The sequence below is a fragment of the Heliangelus exortis genome, chromosome 14, assembly GCF_036169615.1.
Source record: "Heliangelus exortis chromosome 14, bHelExo1.hap1, whole genome shotgun sequence".
Taxonomy (NCBI): domain Eukaryota; kingdom Metazoa; phylum Chordata; class Aves; order Apodiformes; family Trochilidae; genus Heliangelus; species Heliangelus exortis.
This window is the reverse complement of record NC_092435.1, coordinates 10,812,355-10,834,124: the sequence shown is the minus strand read 5'-3', so window position 1 is coordinate 10,834,124 and position 21,770 is coordinate 10,812,355. Positions and strand designations below refer to the sequence as shown.

Genomic DNA, 21,770 nt, shown 5'->3' with positions numbered 1-21,770 from the left:
CCCCTGACTGGTAGAGAACAGGACACCAGGATCTGTGCAGTTAAATTGAATTCCTATTAATTAGGCCAAAGCAGTAGAAGAAATGTATGCAAATGAATAGGGAGGCAAATGATCTGGTTCTGCAAAACCACGTGTCTGCTGTAGGCCAGCAGGAAAAGTACTGACTGAAATTCAATCCAAGTAGTGTTGGAATACGTTATGATTCCTGTGTGCTGTTCTGCCCCAGGTTTAGGGGGTGTCCACGGTCCCTCCATTTCAGCCACGGTTCAGATTTCTCTTGAGCTGGAAAACAACGTTCGTGTTTGTAATTTGAGCCCTTCTTGGGTGTTCAGTTTCTTCAGGGCTGACGATAGTGGTCACAGTTCCTAGGAGGGATGATTTTCCCTGCTCAGTGGTAAAAGAAAAACCCAAACAGTAACACTCTGTTGCACTTCATGGTTGTTTCTGCTGAAAGCAGCTGCGTTAACATTGAATGTTGCAGGGCTCAGCCAATGTTTCTTGCTTCTTTTGCTTGGACTTTTTTGTGTTTCAGAAGGCATCTTTTATTGCACAGCAGTCTAGTTTGCCAAAACCAGTGGACAGCAGAAAGCAGGAGGGTCAGCTTCTGGTTTTTAACCTCCTTCCCTTGCTGCCTTGCTCCAATATTCTGAATTGTTCTGTGTGAGCTCCCCTGTGTCCTGAGCCACAGGCTAGCCAAGATTTGGATACTTGATTTGTCTGCAGTATTGTGGACTTTACCCTGTGGTCTCCTAAGGATGCTTACCTAGCCTTTGTGGATTAATTAGAATTCACATATCCAATTAATTTATATGAATTATTGCTTTCCCTAGGATCCAAGTGTGATGTGTATGGAGTAGCCTGCTAGTTACACATGGATAGGCTGTGCAGCAGAGGACTCCCATTTTCTTTTCTATCTTTCTCTTTCTGCACAGAAAGATTCTTGTAATATCTCTGTCCTGTGGCATTTCTTACGCCGTGATAAAGAGTTGCTAGATTTCAATATCACTTTCAATAATATTAGGGTGTGTTTGGTTAAAGCTTGCCACACAAACAAATCTTGAGGTTCTCATGGATGCTAAAACAAGCATTAATCTCTTCAATAAAATAGTGCTTTACACCTTTTTCCTTTCCTTCATGATACTTTTGTGAGCTGAGAATGCATTTATGTTTTCACAGGGCCTAGAGGGAAGTTTGTATTTAATTTCTTGCAAGCTTCTAAGTAGAGGAATGAGAGCCAAGTGTTGACCATCTTGAAAGGGATGAAGCTGTTAGTTACAGAGCTGGTTAAGTCAAGTTAAATTTTTTAGATCATTCTGGTTTTGTAATGGCATTTATTATACCCCTGGTGTCAATGCTGGCAATCAAAACTGTGACTTCCATTTGTGTTGAGAGGAATTGGTTTGGCACTTTTAGACTGAAGTTTGTGTAGCCTGGATTTGTGTAAACACACACAGCAGAATAAAGTACAGTGAAACTTTTTGGAAAAGTGGCTTAAATAATTCAATCTTGTCCAGGTATGTTTGGGTGAGTCCCCCAGCTTTTGGGAGCTAAAGAAATATTGATTTCAGACAGGTCAGAACCAGTGGTTGGATTTATAAACCCAGCCAGACATGTTTTGAGGCTTGGCTGTGGACTACACTTAGGGTCTAGTTAATTTTTGGTATAGGCATTAAGTTCTGGAACTGATAACTTCTCCGTGGTGGAATTTTGTACAGCTCTGGCAGAGGGAATTAGTTTTTCTGCTCCTGTGTTGGCTGACATAAAACATAATTACTGATTGTTGATGCAAATCCACAATAATTTTCTGTGCTCAGACATCAGTGTGTGCACTGACTTGTAAAAACCAGACTCATGTCAGGAGCTATTGTAGTTTTTCTCCTTGTTTGAATTCTTCATGCACAAGGAGGGGAAAACTAGCAGTGGCAAAAAAATCTGTTTCAACACTGGTCACTTTTCTGTTTTATCTGCTGCTGTCTTGCATGCTTATTAGACCCTTATAGATACTTCGTGCTAAGTAATTCTTACTGCTGACTTCAAATCATTGTCACAATAAATGTGTCTGAACATTGCTGGCCTCTTCTTATCAGGAGATCTGCAAAGTTAGTGCTCCATTCAGCAAAGCATACAAATACAGCTCTTGCAGACTAGCATTTGGGTTTGGTGTTTTCCTCCTAAGAATACTTACTTATATACTATTGCATTAAACATTTTAATATATGATTTAAATCAATTAGCCAGCTGGAAGTGGTACAGGCTATTGCAGGAAGAGGTTAGTTTTTCCCCATTAAATGAAAAAAGTAATATTCCATTTAAAATATATATGAAGTTATTTAAAATAACCCAGCAGGTGAGTGACATACAGAAATTTTCTTGGTTTGCTCATATGTTCAAAGTCTAAATCATCAAATAAATTGTCATCTCTGTAGTTGTCCACATGAAATACATCGATGTCTTTTAATTAAAAATTGCACTGCCACTTAGAGAATATTTTAAATAATTGGGTATAAACAATATTATGAGCATTCACAATCAGCTTTCAGGTTTTTTTATCTTTCAGAAAAATATAAATAAGTATAATTCATGTTTTCTTTAGGATCCTGATTTAAAATCTGCACTGACCAATGGGGTGCACATTGCAGTCCCCTTATAGCAAGTGCTCTACCATGGGGATTCTCTGCACAAAGGAAGTACAGGGAGTGGGTCAGTGCAGGTCGAGTGATGGCATTTTCCCTGTGATGGAAAACACTGAAAAATTGCTCTTCTCATTTGCAAGGAGCAATTTCTTTCATAAATTCCATAGTAACTTAGTTTTCATACCACTCCATGTTACACTGTGAGTTGCTAGAAGTTCCCTGAATTAGTGCTTATGGAACTGCCAGTTCTGCATGAAACCAAGTGAAATGGTCAGTGTTGACCTTATGTTTAAAAAACAAAATGCCTATCATTGATTCTCTGAACTTTGTATAAATTCACCACTGTTTAAAATTCATTTTTTGTGTTCCATACTCACCTTGTATTCTCTGTCATCTTACATTTCTGTCTAATTAATTTTAAGAGGTACGTAAAAAAATTGCATTTCTCTTGACTGGTCAGTTGGGTTTTACGTAAAAGTATGATTATTGTGAAATAAATAGCAGAGTTTAATTGGCCATAAGGTTTTAGTAGCAAGTAATAAAGGTTTGTGGTTATTTGACAGTGTCCTGCACATGTAGAGCAACAGCTTCCAGCAGATTTTGCTGAGAAGGATGCAACTGATGGATCAAGATCAGAATACTGGAAAGGTGTAACAAAAAACTGAGACATTCTGTCCTTGAAATAAAACCAGTGGAGTTCCCTGGACTGGCAACAGGAAACTTAAAGGAGAATTTGGGTGTAATATAGGTATTTCTGAGAGAGATATAATGTATTAGCAGTAGCCTGTAGCATGGCACACACTGGGACACAACACTTGCAGGCATGGTGACACTGCTACTGCAGGCAGTATTTGGAAATCACTTTTAGAAAGATTTAATATATATGGTTTTGGAGGTAATATCTACTAGGTCATCTCTGGTCTTGTTTATTTATCTCAGGATCTCCAATCAGCATATTCTGCATAGCTTATTTCCATACACATATGGAAGAGGTCAAGCCAGCACAGATGCCTGGTTTACATATGTTTTTTTAATTGAAGCCATATGCAGTCCTTACTTAATATGAAGCAGAGTAATTGGAGAAAATCTATCTTCTGAGGGGAAAAGCCACAAAATAGACCAACCTGCTTCATCCTTTTGGGTCTAGTGCATCACAAAAGAAACAGAGCCACAGCTTTAGTTTCCTTCTGGTATTTTTTCTGAGTTGGCAGTGGATCTATTAGAAATGCACAGAAGTCAGCTTGGCAGAGGGTGAATAATGTATGGATGGTGCAGTAGACTCAGGACTTGCTATTAGTACATTTATGAGAAGGTTTCATTGTTTCATGCCACTGTAATATTAAAGGTTTGCTCAAAAAATACAAGTAAACGTTGAATCTATTTTGAAAGGAAGAAAAGTTTTAAAAATGCAGTTTGGAGCTAAACTCATGAAAATAGAGTTGAGAAGAAAATGTCAATTAGAAGTGCTACGGGACAGCAATTTTCTCTTAAAAGTTCCCCACTGGAAGATTGCCTATTGGATTTGTTTAATGTTGTAGGGCATTTCTTAAATGCCTGTGCTGAATGTAATGAATTTAATTTTCTCATACCTTCCTGTGGTTTAGATACTTGTAGTGCAGTGAGATATTCTCAGTCTCTCTCCATAGATCAATATGTACAGAAACATGAAGATGTTCCAGTTTATTCAAGCTTACCAAACTACAGAGAGTTTTTGGATATTACACAATTTAAATCATGTTGACTCCATTAGGATTAAGCAGACCAAGAAAGCTTTATGCAGTTGTTTCAGAGATCTGCAGCCTGAGCTACAATGCAAAACCTACTTTTAAAATGTTCAGGCAGAGGATAAGAACTGTGGTTAATTCTTGGTTATCTCTGAAGCATTTCATAATAAAAACAAGGATGCTGTGCAGTTTTATCTCAGCATACAGCAGGTCAAGTTTTGTCATCATCAGTGACACTTCTGAGATCCATGAACAACAAATCTGCACAGTATGTCCAGGGTCTTCTCTTCTTCATCTGGAAAGGTCCAGTCTTGCCATATATTTTTTGTGTTTTCAGAGGAGGTAACTGCAGAATATAAGCTCAAACTCTCATTTTCCCTGATTTCCTCTTACCAGCTGTCCAGTTATTTGACTCTCTTAACACTTTGACACAATTTTAACTATTTATTTAAATATTTTGAAAAACATCTCTTCTAGTAGCTCATCTCATGGTCTTTTTGACTCCACTTTTTAAAGGAAAGACTATCATGTTCTCATTCTGTCATCAGAAATTTATGGCTTTTTCAGTCAAATTATTTTTCAAGGCCCCTTAATTATGCTTGATTACACGTATATGTATCGATTACAATGGAAATGCTGAGGCTTCCTCTGGCAGTTAAAAATATAGAACAAATGTTAAGTTTTTAAGGTTTAAATATTTCATCTTAGCACTATCTATGTAATGTGTCTGTTTACAAGGTAAGAGGGAAGTATATGGAGTGCTGAGAAGCATTGTGACAAGTTCCAAATTATAGACTCAGGAGACAAGAAAGAATTGTGACACGATTTGCTTCTGAAAGGTGGGATAATTATAATGGAAGGGAGCACAAGGGGGAGGAAAGCTGTGCATAGGAAAGACTTGGTGTTTCAGATAATATACTCTGATTTTTGTTATGATGTTGCATATTTGCACAGTATTACTATAGTTATTAATAAATCCCATACTTTTTCTGAAATATTGTGGTCTGTGCACATAAAGTAGGTTATTATGCTGTGGTTTGATTCATATCATAAAGTGATAGGCAAATGTTGTAAAAATAGTGAGCAGCTTTGGTTTTAGTGTTCCTAATTTGCTGATTTAGAAAGAGAGTGCTTTTAAAGAAAATGCAGAAACAAATTTGGACAATGTTTTATTTAAACTGCAGTCCCCAGCCATTAGGATGGAATGCATTTCCTTAATACATGTACAGTTTGCAAAAACAACAGGAGCTAGGATTTTATTTTTCTAAAATATGTAAATTACTGAATATTTTAGTTTAAGCAGCACATATCCAGATGTGGCCTCTTTTTTTCCTAGTGCAGAGCAAATCAGATTTATTTAGGAAGCTAGGCTGCTTCTGTAATTTGGGAAATGGATCCTGATTAATATCAATATAGGTATAATTTTGAGTGTTAATACATTGCAGGATGCATTAGAGCATCTCCTAGGTATAAAGTGAGTGGAACAGCCATTATACTGGTAATTCCACCAGACATTTACTGCAGCCAGAGAAGTTAAACTGTGCAGACTGGGAGTTTGTGATAAGACATTCTGAGAATTGGGTCATGTTGGGTTCAATTGCCTCTTACTCAGATGCCTCCTTTGCTCACAGAGGAGGGGATTACCATCATTACCCAACTAAAACATGACTGCACTGTGGCAAGTCTGACACTCTATGAACTACATCTGACAGAGTAGCCTTAAAGCTCTTTGATTTACTTTAAGTCTTCACTAAGTGTTGCTAATAGTTGTATTTTATTATGGTAGTGGTTCCATTTTTTTCCCATTCACAAAATGTGTCCAGGTTTAGGTTCCAGTCTCTAGACCTGAACTTGGACACAGATCTGTAGAAACACTACTGGATTTTGTTGGCTGGTTTTAGCTGGAAGGTATTTTTAGGCATCCTAGAAGACTTTTCATAGAGTAAAGTTGGAGAGAGTTGGATTTGATGGATGCAATATTAGACTGCTAAGGAATAGCCACATCCAAATAGTAATAATCAGTGGTTCAGTGTCCAAAGGGAAACCAGGGATCTCCTTTAAGGGTCTGCATACTGGGACTGATTCCCTATCTGATGAAATCAATGAAAAGTTTACAGAGATGAGTATTCTGGATTAAGTTTTCTACTGTGTTTTCTGTTGGGTTCTCAATTTTTAAAAATATACCTCCAGAAAGGAAACAAACTGAAAAAACAGTCTGGTTGGTGGTTTACATTCTAATTAAGTCCGGAATTATTTATGCTAAAATCAGAGCCTGTGATTATTTTGGCTTTTTTGCTTTTATTAGGCAGCCTGTTTTGTTCATTAAGTGGTAAATGCTATCTGCTATCCCAAACAGTGTCATTTTCCTTGCCAAACTGTGGCCTTTGCAGCAGCAGCATTCAGAGCCACGGAGCCAGCAGGGAGCTGTGGGATCCCATCTGCCTCACCAGGTTTTCCCAAAGGAGATTCCAAAAGCCCAGAGCTGCTTTGGGGAATTGTTTTTCCCAGGCATCTGACAGCACCGAGCTGCAACCATCTCCCATGGGGACAGGTGGGGAAGGGTCCTACAGGGAGCAGCTTTTATATGGATTTCCTAATCCTGATCATTACACCATGGTGCAGCTACATGTTTATACATCCTTATAAATATATATTTTTATATATATACATATATCACACCCACTACTTCTAGGAAGCACAACATCATGAAAAAACAAACATTAAAATTAAATCTGTTTTTAATGTAAGTTAAAATCATTTTTTATGCAATATGAACTGTTCAGTTCAAATTATATGCTGTGACAGCTGAACTTCAGTGTGCATCCTTTTTTTTACCACAGTCACATCATAGCAAAACAATTTCATTATATTAGTACCTTTAAATATATAATGCTGGTTTAGGTTTTTTTCCCCACAGAAGAAGCAAACTTTCTTTATGTTGAAATTATTCCTTGCTTTGCTTTTAATCTTCAGGTATTTACAAAAAAGTTAATTAGAACTTACCACTTTTTCCCACTGTACCTATTTGGTTTTTTTTTATCTTTGTCACAACAATTTTACAATATTATTTTGCAATTACAATCTTATTCTAGTAGCCAAAATTTTCACAGATTGTTTTATTGGCATAAAATACTAATTTGCAGTTATTACAGGTAATAAGATATGAAAACACCCTAGCCCATAGCTGAATATTTTTTTAATTCCACTTCTTTAAATATTTAAAAACCCAGGTGTTGCATTGTCAGATAAAAAAATTAGTTAATTTTTAAAAATAATTACTCATTCCGTTTTAAAAACAGAACTTCATACCAGAATTGTGATACAAACAAAGAGCAGGGAGGGTTCAATGTCACAGTGTATTCAGCTAACTCTTCATGTTAGCTTAATGAAGTAAAAAGGAAGAAATGTCTTTCTGGAGACATATTTCCTATTTTTCAGTTTCCAGTGTTTTTAGCTATATGGAATATTCAACAGCTTTTCTCTTCTATCGTATCTTTTCCTCTGCAGTAGTAACAACAATCTAATGCAAGTTGTTAGAAAAACCTTGTGTTCTCTCCTGTCTGGATTCCAGCACATCTGACAGCAGACACTTGCATTTTCTGTACTTTAAGAAAAAAACCTCAACTGCAAAAGCTGTGGAGGTGATCTGTATCCTCCAGCAACCCTCCTACCTCCCTAGGAGCACTGGAACTGACATCTCCAAGTGGAGCAGGAGATGGGAATTAGGGCCATGGCACAAATGCTCCCTGATAGTCTGAAAGTCAGTGAGTTAGAGAATGAAATCACTAAAATTGAAAGCTGTGTTTTACAGACAGCAAACAGACTTGAACCTGAGTCAGTTGTACATCTCACTAACAAATGTCACTTTAAGCACAGCTTTATTATTACCAATGATATTCTTCTCTTATAAGCTTGGCTGGCTCACATTTGCATTTCATTTCTACCTCTTGGAATCCTACTTTCCAACTCCTGTCAGTAAATAGGACATCAAGAACTGCTGAGCTCCAACCTAAAATTTCCTTCTGCATCAGTCACTGCACAAATCAGATAATCTCCAGCTTCCTCTCCTTCGTGTTAAGTTGCTAATGCTACCATATATTATACTCAGTGGATATACAGAATTATTTACTGTTAGAACAGTGTCTTTATAGGAAGAAGCTTAAGTAAATACTTACTAGATTTACCAGTCACATCTTTCTGTGTTCAAGATTTACTGTTGCTGTGGCTCTTCCTTCCTGCAGGCCCATTCTACTGAAATGGAGTGAGGTTGCCTGTAAACTAAACTCCTCTTCTCACTGAGCAATTTCATGATCCAGATTTCATGACAAATTTGTGATTAACTCTGTGGCTGTGAGGTTCTTTGGGGTTGCTTCATTAGTCAGTGTTTCTTCTCTAAACCTGTATGTCTATTTCCACTAAGAATTTGGTAAAAAGTGAGTGCGCAACCATCTTGAGCACCATGAAACAAAACTAGGGTATGGAGCAAACCTTGCTTGTTGGATTTGGGTTTTTTTTTTAGCCCTACTCTTGTATGAAAAACAATCCTGCCTGTGCTAATGGCACCCTCTAGTCCCTTTTAGAGGCTTTTTCTTTCCCCCCCCCCTCCCCTCTTTCTTTTTAAAACAGAAGTTATATCTAGGATTTACAGTGCAAGAAGGAAATTACCTGCCAGGAAACAGAATTTTACAGGCTCAGGGGCATCATTTCTATGGTGTGTCTGCAACTAACAGCACATATTTAACACAGTGAGAGCAGAATATATAGCTGTGAAAACTGAAGGCTGCTATGGCAGCTGTGATGCTGATGCTGTCTGGCGGGTTTAAGACGATCTCAGTCAGCATCCTGCAGATGAGATGCCTACAGGAATGAGAAGAGCTCTGGATACTTGCAGTGTCATGTCTACAGAACCAGGCTGACCTCCTACTCACTCATTATCATAAACTGCAACTCTTCCATCTGTCTTTTCAAGCACAATCACAGAATGATAATCAACATGGTTCAAATGTGTGTCTTTGCTCACCCCTTGGCCCTTCCCTCCTCTGAAGCAACATCTTTTATATCCCACCACCTCAGCTGCTGACCTGGGAGGCCTGCAAGAGCCCCTACCTTCCTGCAATAGTTTTTTTGGGGGGACTTTATGGCACCAGAGCTTCTGCCCAGCAGAGGGGTTGTGCAGGAGGTCCCAGTGGAGCCTGTGCTGCTCCAGCCCTGGAAATTAGGGTGAGGTGTTTGGAGGTAAGACTTTGAAGGATTATTTTTTTCTAGTTGGTTATGGTTGTTTCTTTTAAAAATTAAGTTCTTGGATGTGAGGCAAGCTTATATCCAGAGAGATGCAATCTTTGTCTTTGAGGGAGATATTGATTCACTGTCATTCTTGTAATATTTTAATCTTTTCCCCGTTATTGTGTCTTGTGAAGTCTCAGCTGAACCACCAGCCTGCACCTGCACTGTGCTGAAAGATTCCTTCCATCTCCTTGTTATTTTTATGAACATATCTATCTATGCTTTGCAATATTTTAAGTTTTATATTGACACTGGCTGAGGTTGCCAGTTAGTGGCAAAAAAGCCACTTTTTTGGCTTTTATACTTTATAAACTTTCATGAACTTTAAGATGACACAAAGAACCAGCTCCCTCGGAGGATTTCCTCAAACACATTTTCTGTTCAGTCCTTTGTGTTTTCCAATGACTTGAGCAATGACTTCTTTTGTTAAAAATCAGACTGATTCAGGTAAAAGTGTACAGACTTTTATAGATTCACTGGTCAAATTCTTTTCTTTCCTGCTTAGCTTTTCTTGAAAGCAAACCAAGAGGTTTCTAAAGCTTTTATGCAGTAGTGAATTATTGGGAGAAACATTTTCTGCTTGCTTCCACAAGGATAAGCAAGGTTAGCTTGGGAAATAGAACCAGGAGAATCTGGTTTATTATCCTTGCAATGCAGTGTGGAGTGTGCAAAATGAAAATCTGTCTGAGGGTGAACTGAGCACTGCCTTGATGGTTGCTAACAGGTAGATACCTCCCAATGAATCCATTTACTCATTCTGACATGAGTAAAAGTTGAGAAAAATTAGAGCAGGGAGAGAATTCCTTCAGTGCTTCAGTAAAAGAAAGGCCACAGATATTAAACAGAAGGCATACTAATATCAAACACAACTTTGTTTTATAACTAAACTTTTTCAAAATAGAATGACTTACTTCTGTGAAGCCATTGTTAAATGTAAAGTGTTCTGGAAAAGAGAGAATTGTTGTCATGTAAAGCTAACCCAGTGTGACTTTTATTTGTTTCACTATTCAGTCTTAAACTGGAGGCTTTTAAGCCTCCTTGACTAATTCTGTCCTTGGAATCTAAAATTATTTTAAAATCTAAATTCTTCACAGAGAGCTAACAATGGTAGCAATCTGTTTCTATTCCTTGCAGGTTGCCTTTTAGGTTGGAGGCTGGGGCTTGATTTATTTTTCAGAGTGAACTTATAGAGGGAGAATGGCTGGCAGAGAACGTGTGGTCCTAAGGAACGCCTTAAGAGGTCCAAACAACTTTACCAAACATTTGTTTTTATTTTGGTTGACTTCCATACAATCCTTTCATAAGCTTTTTTTATTAGTAGAAAGATTTTGTATTGATGTGGTTTTTTACTCTCTGTTTTGAGGAAGATTAGGTAGGAAAATTAACATGTGATATTCATTATCAGCTATCCTCTGATAAGCATGGCTGAAATGAGTAGCAATCAATCCACACTCTGAAAGGTGATTTTGTTTAAACGTTCAGAAGATTCTTTCATATGCTACATCCTGTTGTGGCAGCAGGGAATCTGGTTTCCATTCAGTCTGAGACTTTCTAAGTGAATTTGAGTGAAGTACACATATATACATACAGTTATATATATAACCTGAGATATCTTTGTGCTTGCTACATGGTTCCAAGTGGCAAATTGATTTGGTAATAAAAATATGTAGACATGGATGAAGGAATGTAAAGGGAAAAGGGACTTATGTGTGGAAAGCCTCACTTAGATTCCGCCCTCCCCCATCAGAATCAGAAAAATGGAACAAAATCCATTAAGAACTGTTAAATATGAAGAGGGTGTCTCTGGCTGAAGGCTCTGAACCCCTGGCAGCTGTTACCTCCTGCCTGCTCTGTGCTCAGTCTGCCCTGCTCTGTCACAGCAACCAGGAGTAACACATCTCACAGCTTTGCTCTGACCTGATGTGACTGTTCCCATATTACATTACACATGGGACAGCTGCTCACCAACAATAGCAGAGGTCAGGAAGGAATTTTCCTTTGCCTCTCACCAAGGCCATATAAAATTTTATACCTTATTCCAAGCGTAAGTAAAGGGAAGTTCTGCTAAGGGTAAGTTATTACATGTTTAGCCTGGAGAAAAGAAAGCTGAGAGACCTTGGCACTCTCTCCAACCTACTTGGAGAGATTGTACAATCCAAGGAGACTGCACCGAAGTGGGGGTTGGTCTCTGCTCCCTAGGCACAAGAAACAGGACAAGAGGAAATGGCCTCAGGTTGCACCAGAGATTTAGATTGGGTATTAGGAAAAACTTCCTCACTGAAGGAGTAGTTGAATCACCATCCCTGCAGGTGTTCAAAATACATGTAAGATGTGGTGATTTGGAACATGGTTTAAGCACTGGACTTGGTAGAGTTTGGCTGTGGTTGGACTCGATGATCTTGAAGTGTTTTTTTCCCCTGATATGATTCTGTGATTCTGTTAGTAGAGGAACTGACACAAATCTGACTGAGATCCTGTGCAGCAGGATCCAGTGCTAAAGACCTTCTCCCAGAGGTGGCAAATACACCAAATGGTTTGTTAACCCTGAGCCGTTGCAGGCAGGAGAGAGCAGACTGATTCATCTTTGCTTTAGAAAATTGGGAAGACCTTGAGACCCAGCAGGTGGGGATTCTTCAACCTATTTCACTTAATTGTCTATCTTCTTCTTTCCCTTCAGAATTACGGTTTGGAGACTGAAAACCTGAGAACTCTGTCTCACAAGCTGAATGCGTCAGCCAAAAATCTTCAGAACTTTATAACGGGTAGAAGGAGGAGTGGCCATTATGATGGCAGGGCCTCCAGACGACTGCCAAATGATTTTCTTACCTCTGTAGTTGATCTGATTGGTGCTGCCAAGAACTTACTAGCCTGGCTGGACAGGTAATTTACTATTCCTCAATCCCTTATGCATGAGAAGAATTGTTTGGGTTCTTTTCTATTTGTTCTTTCTTTTTCCTCTTGTAGTTTTTCATTGAAATATTAAAATGGCAGTTCTAGAATTCTAGCTCTAAATTTTGTTTTTCAAGTTTTTCAAGTGTGCCCCTTTTCTGGCAGAAGGATGTTGAAGTCTTCTTTATTTAGTTCCTCAGATGGTTTTCAGTCTGATAGTATTCTGTGCAAAATTAATACCTCTGTGCTATTCTAAGCTGACATCTTATTGTCACAAGTGGTAATATCATCAGAAATTTCAGGAAGAAGGGTAAGAATGAAAACATTGTGTAGCTTGAATCAAACGCTATCAAAAACACAGAAAAAAGCTGGAGCTGACAAAAAAATTAAGAATCTACAAAATAAATTATTCTGCTTGCTTTGTCTGAAAATTGAATTTTTATTTTAGTTTATATCAAGAATAGAATTGATTATTAATGACACTTGTGGTGTTGCCTAATGCTCAACCATTGACCACTGCTTGAGGTTTTTGTGATAAATTTATGAATTCTGGGGAGACAGAAACCAAAATATAAACTAACATCAGAGCATTTACATTTAGTTTCTCTTACTCTCTGGAGTTACAGCAATGGATAGCTTTATCCTAAACCTGAATGCTCTTGAATGTATAGAAGGCACCTTAGGAATCCCAGAGAGAGTGAATCACCCTCCTTTACAGGGTTTGTATAATCCTGGTGACATCTTCCTAACCTAATGCCAGCAGTCATATTCTCTTGGGCAATGACCTTGTCAGTTCTTATAAATTCAAATGGGGTCAGATTCAGCCAGAATGCAGAGTGCCTGAAGAAAATCCAAGCATGCAGGAAGCTGTTGGTGACTAAATAAGCATTACTTTGCTTTCTGAATTAAGGTGCTAACTGCTGCTGAAGAGTGATGTACTAGACAAGCTGGGGTTTTTAAATGAGCTGTACAGAAGAAATCTTGACTACTTAAAATTATTTGGAAGCTCCTATTTCCACTTTTCATCAACATAACAACTTATATTCTGGCCAAAATCCAGTTTTCATCTTTCCTGCCTATGTTGTTTCTTGTTTCAGAATCATGTTATACAAAAGCTGTGAAGCTTGGTGCTGGAAATTGTCATGATTATCTGCTTCATACTTCTGTTGTGTAGAACTGATCTCTAAATTGCATATATCTCCTTATATTTTAAACAGGAGTTATAACCCTTAATGCTCTATAACCTTATCCTTGCTTTGTCACAGGTCTCCATTTGTCAGTGTGACAGAATACTCACTGCTGAAAAACAACATTGTTCAACTGTGCCTGGAACTAACAACCATTGTGCAACAGGTAGGGGTGGTGATCTTCACTCAGAGGCCACTGGCTTAAAAATTGCCACAGTAAAAGCATTGCTAAGCTTTTACTTTACCAGCAAAATTCTTTTAGCATTCCCTTTCTGTTCTTTGCATCATCTCTTTCTCTGGGAATGACAGGAAGATTTTTGTGCTTTATTTACCCTCATATGTCTGGGTAGACTGAAGGACAGTGTGAGGGTAAAAATAATCCACTTTGTTTTTCAGTAGAAAATTTCATGTTGGGTTATATACCACCATGCAACAAAAGAACAAAGCCACAGTGGGAAACAACTTTGCTGCTGCTCCTAGTGTATTACAGATTAAAATATGAAGGATATCTTTCAGGGACAAGATTTTATAATGCATACAAATACATCAAGAACTTGTGCTGTGGGTTCTTCACTTAAAGGAGAGACAGCTACATGAAAGATGTTCAGTGACTAACATGAAATATTCATAACATTAAATGAACCAAATATGGAACAGATAAGGGGAGTAGTATTATCATCACTGTCATTCATTAATTAATTTTAATTTAGTACAATCCACAGGTGCATAAAATTAATTTATTTAGTCTGTAGTGCTACATATAATATACAAATAATGAGTCTCTGGCAGTGCTCCTGAACCAAGACAAGAGGTGACACACAGCTACAGGAAGACTAAGTGGAAATTAGTTTCAGAAATATTTACCATGAGCTTCTCCTCTTGTAAGTGGCTAAAAATATTAAGGGACAAAATAGTGTTATTGGAATACATGCTGAGGTTAGAGAATTGTCAGAGCTGTCTCTGGATGAAGCAAAAACACAAGATGAAGGTACTGCAGGAGGGAAAGCAAGAAGAATCTTAGTTGAAGCTGTTTGTAATCACCTTAAACTGGCCCAGCCTCCAACACATGGGGTCCACTGCCTGCCCTGCCAGTGTCCTGGGGGTTTCCATGTAACCTCACAGTATACCACCCATGGAACTCATTTAATTTAAAAGCCTTCCCGGAGTAGTAGCATCCTGCAAACTTTGGTTTTTTCTCCTGAATTTAAAAAAAAAAAGAACTAAGGCTGGTAAATATCAGTCTTTTTATTTCACACTATTATCCTTAATTTATAATATTTTGTTTTATTTCTTGTAGAATTTTTGTCCTTTCTGCATTTTTGCAGTCCAAAGCAGAGATATTTTTCTCTTAGTTTAAAATCCCTGTGTAAGCATTTAATTATTTATGTATCTTTATTAAGCTTTCTCTTACAGCGTGTTCATAGCACTAGGCTATTTTTGATTTACAGACTAAGCAAAATGAACTTTTCTACAGTATAAAAAGTTTGGGTTCTGATTCCACCCTTCAGCTGCTATTGCACTTTGTGAAAGTTTTATATCCCTGTGGCCTAGGTGAAAAATAGAATCATTTTGAATTGCTACAGCCACTGCTGTTGTTCATTTAACTGCTTTTGGCAGGTGAAACTCATATCTTCTCTTCCAGCAATAGTTTCTCTTTTTCTCAGTTCTTTAACTCCACTCTCAAAGCTGTCCTCCTTTTGACAACTTAAAACCAATCTATCTTTTATCATAAAGTCTACAACATTCCAAGTTAAAAAATACTTAGTTCTTTAGGTCAGTCAAATTTCAAGTTTTGTCTTTTCTTAATCTTATTGTCAGATGTGGGATGCTTGACAGCTGCATCCTGATTTTGAGGTTCAGGGTCCCATCAAAATTTGCTGATGATAAAGTGCAAAAAAGCCCATATTAGATCAGAGACAGTGCAAATGTCTGAGCTCTCTGTCAGTTTCATTGTGAAGTCAAGCTTGGAGTCTATCTTCAAGGCAGAGTAGTCCTCCTTTTTGCTCTGAAAATTAATTCACCAGGCTAATTGAACTGTATTTGGTTTTGATCATGCTATAGTGTCAAGGCTACCCTGGGAGAAAGACAAGTGGACTAACAGTGGAAGAACAAATCTGAGATTTTGTTAACAAAATGTAGTCATGGGATAGTTTTCCACTGAGGAGAGAGATCACTTGTTCTAGTAGAAGTTGACTTTCTGGTTTGCTTTTTCCTAATTTTGCCAAAGATGCCTAAGCCTCTACGTGAGCTTTTTGATACATGCATTAAGCAGCATGAGCAAACATTCTCTAAAACAGCTTGTGTCTTACCAAAGAATGTCTGCAAAAATCAGGCTAATTTTTTTCCAGCAAAAGCCATATAAAATTTTGCTTGTTCTCCCCTTTGGTAGTGTGAATTACCCTCACTGAGATACATTCAGAGACCATATCAGAGACTTCTACCTTATTTTTAGTCAAGTATTTTGTGTCTAGGCTGTAACATGTGATTTAAAAGCTATGTAGTTTGTACTGCAATTGATAGAAATTGCTGTTTCTTAGCCCTTACCTGTACCTGATCTAACTTTTAAATTAGCCTCCCTCTGAGCTCATGGTTGGATGAGATAACCTCCAGAGGTCCCTTCCACCTGAGTTCTTCTGTGATTCAGCAACTGCCATTCAAAACTTGGGTGTTATTTTCAGGTTCAACTTTGCAGACTTCAGCTTTCAGTCCCTCAATCTTATTTTGCTTGCACTTTCTAAAGAACATTTTGTTATCAAACATCTGTTCACGCTTTTTTAAATATAGATTATGATTGAGACCTTACCATAATTAAACCAACTAAAATAAGTTATTTTAGTGTATTTACTGGGGCATGTTTGCTAATTTCAGAGAAATCTCATCCTTTTTAATGTAGCAGATCCGGAAGCTTGATTTTTATATATGCAGGCAATGTGTTTAAAATACAGTTCTGTCATATCCACCATTCAGACTGCAGTGTTTTGTTAGGAAATGACATTCAACTGGCAAACAAAACAAGATTTTATGTTCTCTTCCAAGCTGCTCTTTTATAGGGTCTCAGTTTCTTTTCAGTAGTTGACTTAACTCATGCTGTTTTATGGAACTAAGCAAACTAAATATTTTTCATGCATTAGTATTTTTCTGTGTTAGTCAAATGTCCTCAAGATTGCTCATGAAACATTCTTTATGACATCTGCAAATTTCAGTTATACTTGCTTTTTTTCCTTTCCTTTTGGAATTATGAACTAAAATTATGAATACAGTGTGGGTGAACACGAGTCCTAGTGACCTTTTGTCTTTATGAATATTCAAAAGAATACTGTTTTACTTTCTCAGTCATGAAGGTACCCTTCCCTTGAAAGGCAGGATGCTCTGCAAAGTGCAGAACCTGGCTTCTATGTAATACTGCTGCTGGGGCTCTTTCTATAATTCTTGTATTTTGCCATTTTACAGAGGGCAAATAGAATGCAGCTACTAATTTGTTGATGAGGCTTTTTTAAACTCTAAGAGAAAACATTTTGATATGTTCTCTTGCTTATGGAGGATGTAGAAAGAATAACACTATAACTATTATGCATTTTCTAAGAAAAATAGATCAACATCCTATAAATGTCAGTCCTGGAAGATATTTTTTTTAATGAGATCCCTTGTGCATTGCTATGTAACAGAGGAAAATAAATCAGAAGAAAATTGTGACCTACATATCTTAATATTTTAGTATAGTATAGCAAGTGCTTTTAACCTCTCAGTTAAACTAGTCTGATGTAGTTAAAAAAAAAAAAAAGTCAATATGCATCTATTTTGGAAGGATTCCCAAAGCCATTAACATTTTTAATGCTAATGTAATCTTGAATGTGCAACATAAGTATAGCTAACATTAATTCTGCTCTACAAAACAGTAAAATTTCAGTTTTACTGTATATAAGCCCTCTGTTTTTTGACCTGAAGTAATTAAGCTTGTTCAGAATGAAGCTCATATTGTATTTCTAGCACAGAAATTAAAGGAATAATTTAAAAAGGACCATTAGCTCTGAACTCAAGCTGTAAGCCCTGCTGAGATCATTTTGTTCTCTTGGTTCTTGGAGGGTTAAAAAGAGATGGTGGATGTGCTGTTTGAAGTGTGTGAAACTTGTAGGAAGGAGACTGCCTTGGGCACTGCCAACCAAACTGACTAATTGGCTTCTTTTTTTGTGCTCTAGAAAATAGCAGTATGAGCACAGAAAAAACATCAAAGGGATATTTGACCATGAGCTGCTAATATAAATTCTTCTCTGTGTTCCTCAAAATCTTCTGATTTTTAACTGGCCTGTTCTATGACAATATTCTTTAAACTGTATTCACTTAGAAATTAATTTCTCTACAAAGGTGTTACAATCCTCCAAAACAAACATCACCCTTAGAGCTGAGGGTCTGAGGATTGCATGTTCTCCAGGTCACGGCAAGGCTCAAGCAGCAGCTCCAGGTGGGCTGATGGATGAGGTTCTCAAAGCAGCACGCAAGGAAGAAGATTCTAGAACCAAGCATGTCCCCAGTAGATGGGAGAGAACCAAGGGTTTAAGCTGCTGGAAAAGAGGAGCAGGGATGTGCCAATTGGCTACTATTCCTCTTACAGGGTAGCAGAGGCTAAGCTGGTCCTGTAGGCAGTCTACTTCTAGCGTAAATTAAGTGAGGATGTTGGAATATTTTCAAGGGTAGTTTAAAACAATTGACCATTATTGCTGGCATAAGATCCAGGGGAGAGGAAATCTTGAGAACTATAGGGAACCTTAAGTTACTTGAGGGAATCTTTTAGGTATGTCCATAAATTAAACTTTACATATGCAAGGAAAAAAAGGCAAATAAGCAAAGCAGTTTTTCAACTTGTCATATCTCCATATTTACATGTATTTCCTGAAATCCTTATCTTGCTTTGTAGAAAGGTTTTTGCAAAGTGGCATAGCACTTGGAGAAGTATTTTGCAATTTCCCAGCATGATTTTTCTGTTATCCACCACGAATTCACTTGATGGTAAATGATCAGGGTCACTATGGCATTAGAAACAAGATTCCTGTGGTCTTTTGGGGATGGTGTAGGCAACCAGAGCCTCGGAGCAGAACCAAATGGACAGTGTAGACACCCCCCAAGGTTAATATCTTTAGTATTGTACTTGCAAAAGTATTCTCTTCCCTCTTCCTTCCCATGATTTGTGGTAACATAACAAACCTAGTGGTGGGTTTCATACAACTGTGCCCACCCCTCACAACTTGTAGAAGAACTAACAAATATTCTGCCTGGCTTAAGGCTAGGCAGTGTATCTACTGCTCTGTGCATCACTGAATTTCTGACGTGCCAGATTAATTATATTCAGTTACTTTTTCCTCACCATCACGAATCTGTCCCCTTTACCTCACATTTATATTGCTGCTAGTATTGAAGAAAAATAGATCCCTGAGGTTAGGCAGCCACCAGAGAAGTCAAGTTTCCTACGAGTATAAAGCAACCTTTTGGATGTGACAAACCTCAAGAGATAATTTGTCTTAATAAGTAAATCTATAAGAGATAATGATCAGCAGAAAGCATTCTTCCTTAGGAAATGCAGAATAATGTGCATTAATTATTTTGGGTTTTTTTGCTACAGGATTGTACAGTGTATGAAACAGAAAATAAAATTCTTCATGTGGTAAGTAATCTAAGTAGTCTGCTTTGGTATCCTCTAATCCTGCCTCATCAACTTAATTTTTTTTTTTTTTATTAAAACTATCATAGGAAAATAAAATTCCTATTTTACACAACTTCTGATGAATTATATCAGTTGCTGAAAGTTAGTTTTCCTAAAGAAGACCAAATAGTTAAAAAGTTGAAACGTGTTTTCAAGACCAGGAAAAGAGAGATCAGCTCACATGTTCTGTGACCTCCTGCAACCAATTCAGTGCAAGTTGCTTGTGCCTCCTACCAGTCAGTTCAGTGACTGCCCCAGTGCTCCAGATTTAACATTCCAAAATGTCCTTTTTTCTGTCAATGGAAAGAAATGAAGACACTGCCCAAATAATGCTGATAAAATATTTTTTCACTCGATATTCTGTTCCCACTTTCTCTGCAGACTTGTGGAAGACAGAGTCATTCCCTTCAAAACCCTGCCTACCAAGCCTTTGTTTTCTTTCCTAAATTGGAAGTCTTTCAAGTTTAAGGCTTAAAGACTCAGCTTTCTTCTGCTATTCCCTAACTTATCCCTCTTCATTTTAGCAGGCAAGGACTGATACTCACTTTCCCTTTCCACACAGTTCCCTGGAGCAATGGTCTCTGTTATACGTACAGTTAATTACAAACACATAATTAGTGTTCTCAGATTGTTTCAGAAGCTTCACAATACTCTTACTGGTGTAATACTCTTACTAGGATTGCTGGTGTGGAATTCCAGCAGTGGATGCATCAGACCTGGGGCATTACTGACTGCACTGGTTGTCAGACAGCACTTCGTGCCTTCAGCACTCAAAAAATCTAATGGCATAGGGGGATGGAAGAATTTTATACAAAGTTATTGATTAGATATTGGCCTTTAAGTTAAAATACTCTCTATTTTCCTGGTACTGGCACTGAAAACTTGTACTGATACTGAGATAGACTTAAAACCTATGGTGAAAGGGAAATCTCAAAGGATTTGCAAGTTCAGATAAGCTTTTGACAAGCTCTATCCAAGTGCCTGACTTTTTTTTTTTTTTAAAGCCTTTTACACATCTTGTGCTTCTAGGGGGATTAAAAATTGTTGTAAAACATTGATGTGCTGTTAAATTCAGAAAGCATGCAGTGACTTCTAGAAAAAAAGCTTGCTATTGCAAACTTGATTCTGAAAACATCTTCTAAAAGCACTGGAAATCTTCAGGGCTTTGGTGTGTGAATATAGATATGGACACATACAGACAGACACATCTTATAACCCACAATTCTAACTGTACATGGACTTTTAGCAGGAATGTTACTTTTGACTTTTCTAACTGTTCTGGATGGAGGTCTGGAAAGGTAGAGAAGAAAGAAATTCTGAAGACGTGTGATCTTCAAGATCACTTAAACTGCATGTCTGAGAGTCAGGTTTCATTTTTTACAATATTTCTTCAGCAAAATGTAGTTATGGGGACTGAGTCAGTTCTTTATACTAATATAATATAACTATGATGATTAAAAATTAAAACCTGCAAGCTGCTTTTTCTCTTGGCAGTAAATAGAGAACATTAACTTATTCTTACTGCCCTGACCCAGCAGCGTCTGCCATACTAAAACTACTTCTTGTGATGCATAATTTGTATGAATTGTTCACAAATTAAGGGTTTCCTTGAGATTCTGTTCTTGGTTTTGCCCATCGAGGGAAATTTAATAAATGGTTGTAGGTGTTGGATGGCCTGTGAAACTGTCTGTAGAATTCCTCTTCAACAGGTACAGAATATCATGAAGAACCCATTTTGGTTTGAGGTTTTCTTAAGTCCATTGCGCCATCTGGAGAGTGTGCACTTTGCTTCTCTGTGGGTTGGGAACTAGTAGGCAAGACGAGTCCTTTCTACTTTTTTAATGCCAAAAATACATACTTTAGCATATGTTAATGTTTCATCTCGTTTTGATAGTGCCATAGCAAACATTACTTCCTGACCCTGTGCTGTTATTCATAAATTCTGCTCAGTCACTCCCATTTATACCATCTCAGCCTTTGCATTAGGCACAGCTGGTGTCTGGCCTCTGGTGTATCTGCTGTAACTACTTCTACAGCAAAATGATATTTTCAGTTATTTGAATATAATTTCATTTAATATTTTCCTGGTGCTAAAATCCTGCTTAGACTTTAATTATCTTTTTGAATCATAAAGAAATCCTAAAGATCCATAAGAGGAAATCTGACTGGAAACTTTTTGCTGTTTATTCCTTTGCAATGTTTACTGAGAAAGTGATTTGCATGTGGCAACAGTAAAGTTAAAACATTACATCAGAAAGTAGAAAGTGTTGTTCAGTCTGCATCTAATCTCTACATATGACCTTAGAGGCCCTCAATATGAAATCATAGTAATATATTCAAAAGCTGAATGAAAGCAAAT

General features: G+C 37.5%; 1 protein-coding gene across 1 annotated transcript in view; it reads left to right on the top strand.

Moving 5' to 3' along the window:
* LOC139802443 (connector enhancer of kinase suppressor of ras 2-like) overlaps positions 1-21,770 on the top strand; it is a 158,341-nt gene that overhangs the window by 65,378 nt on the left and 71,193 nt on the right. The window contains exons 3-5 of the mRNA XM_071757613.1: positions 12,318-12,520; positions 13,795-13,882; positions 19,331-19,372. Of these exons, the coding sequence (XP_071613714.1) occupies positions 12,318-12,520; positions 13,795-13,882; positions 19,331-19,372 (333 nt within the window). The remainder of the gene's footprint in view (positions 1-12,317; positions 12,521-13,794; positions 13,883-19,330; positions 19,373-21,770) is intronic.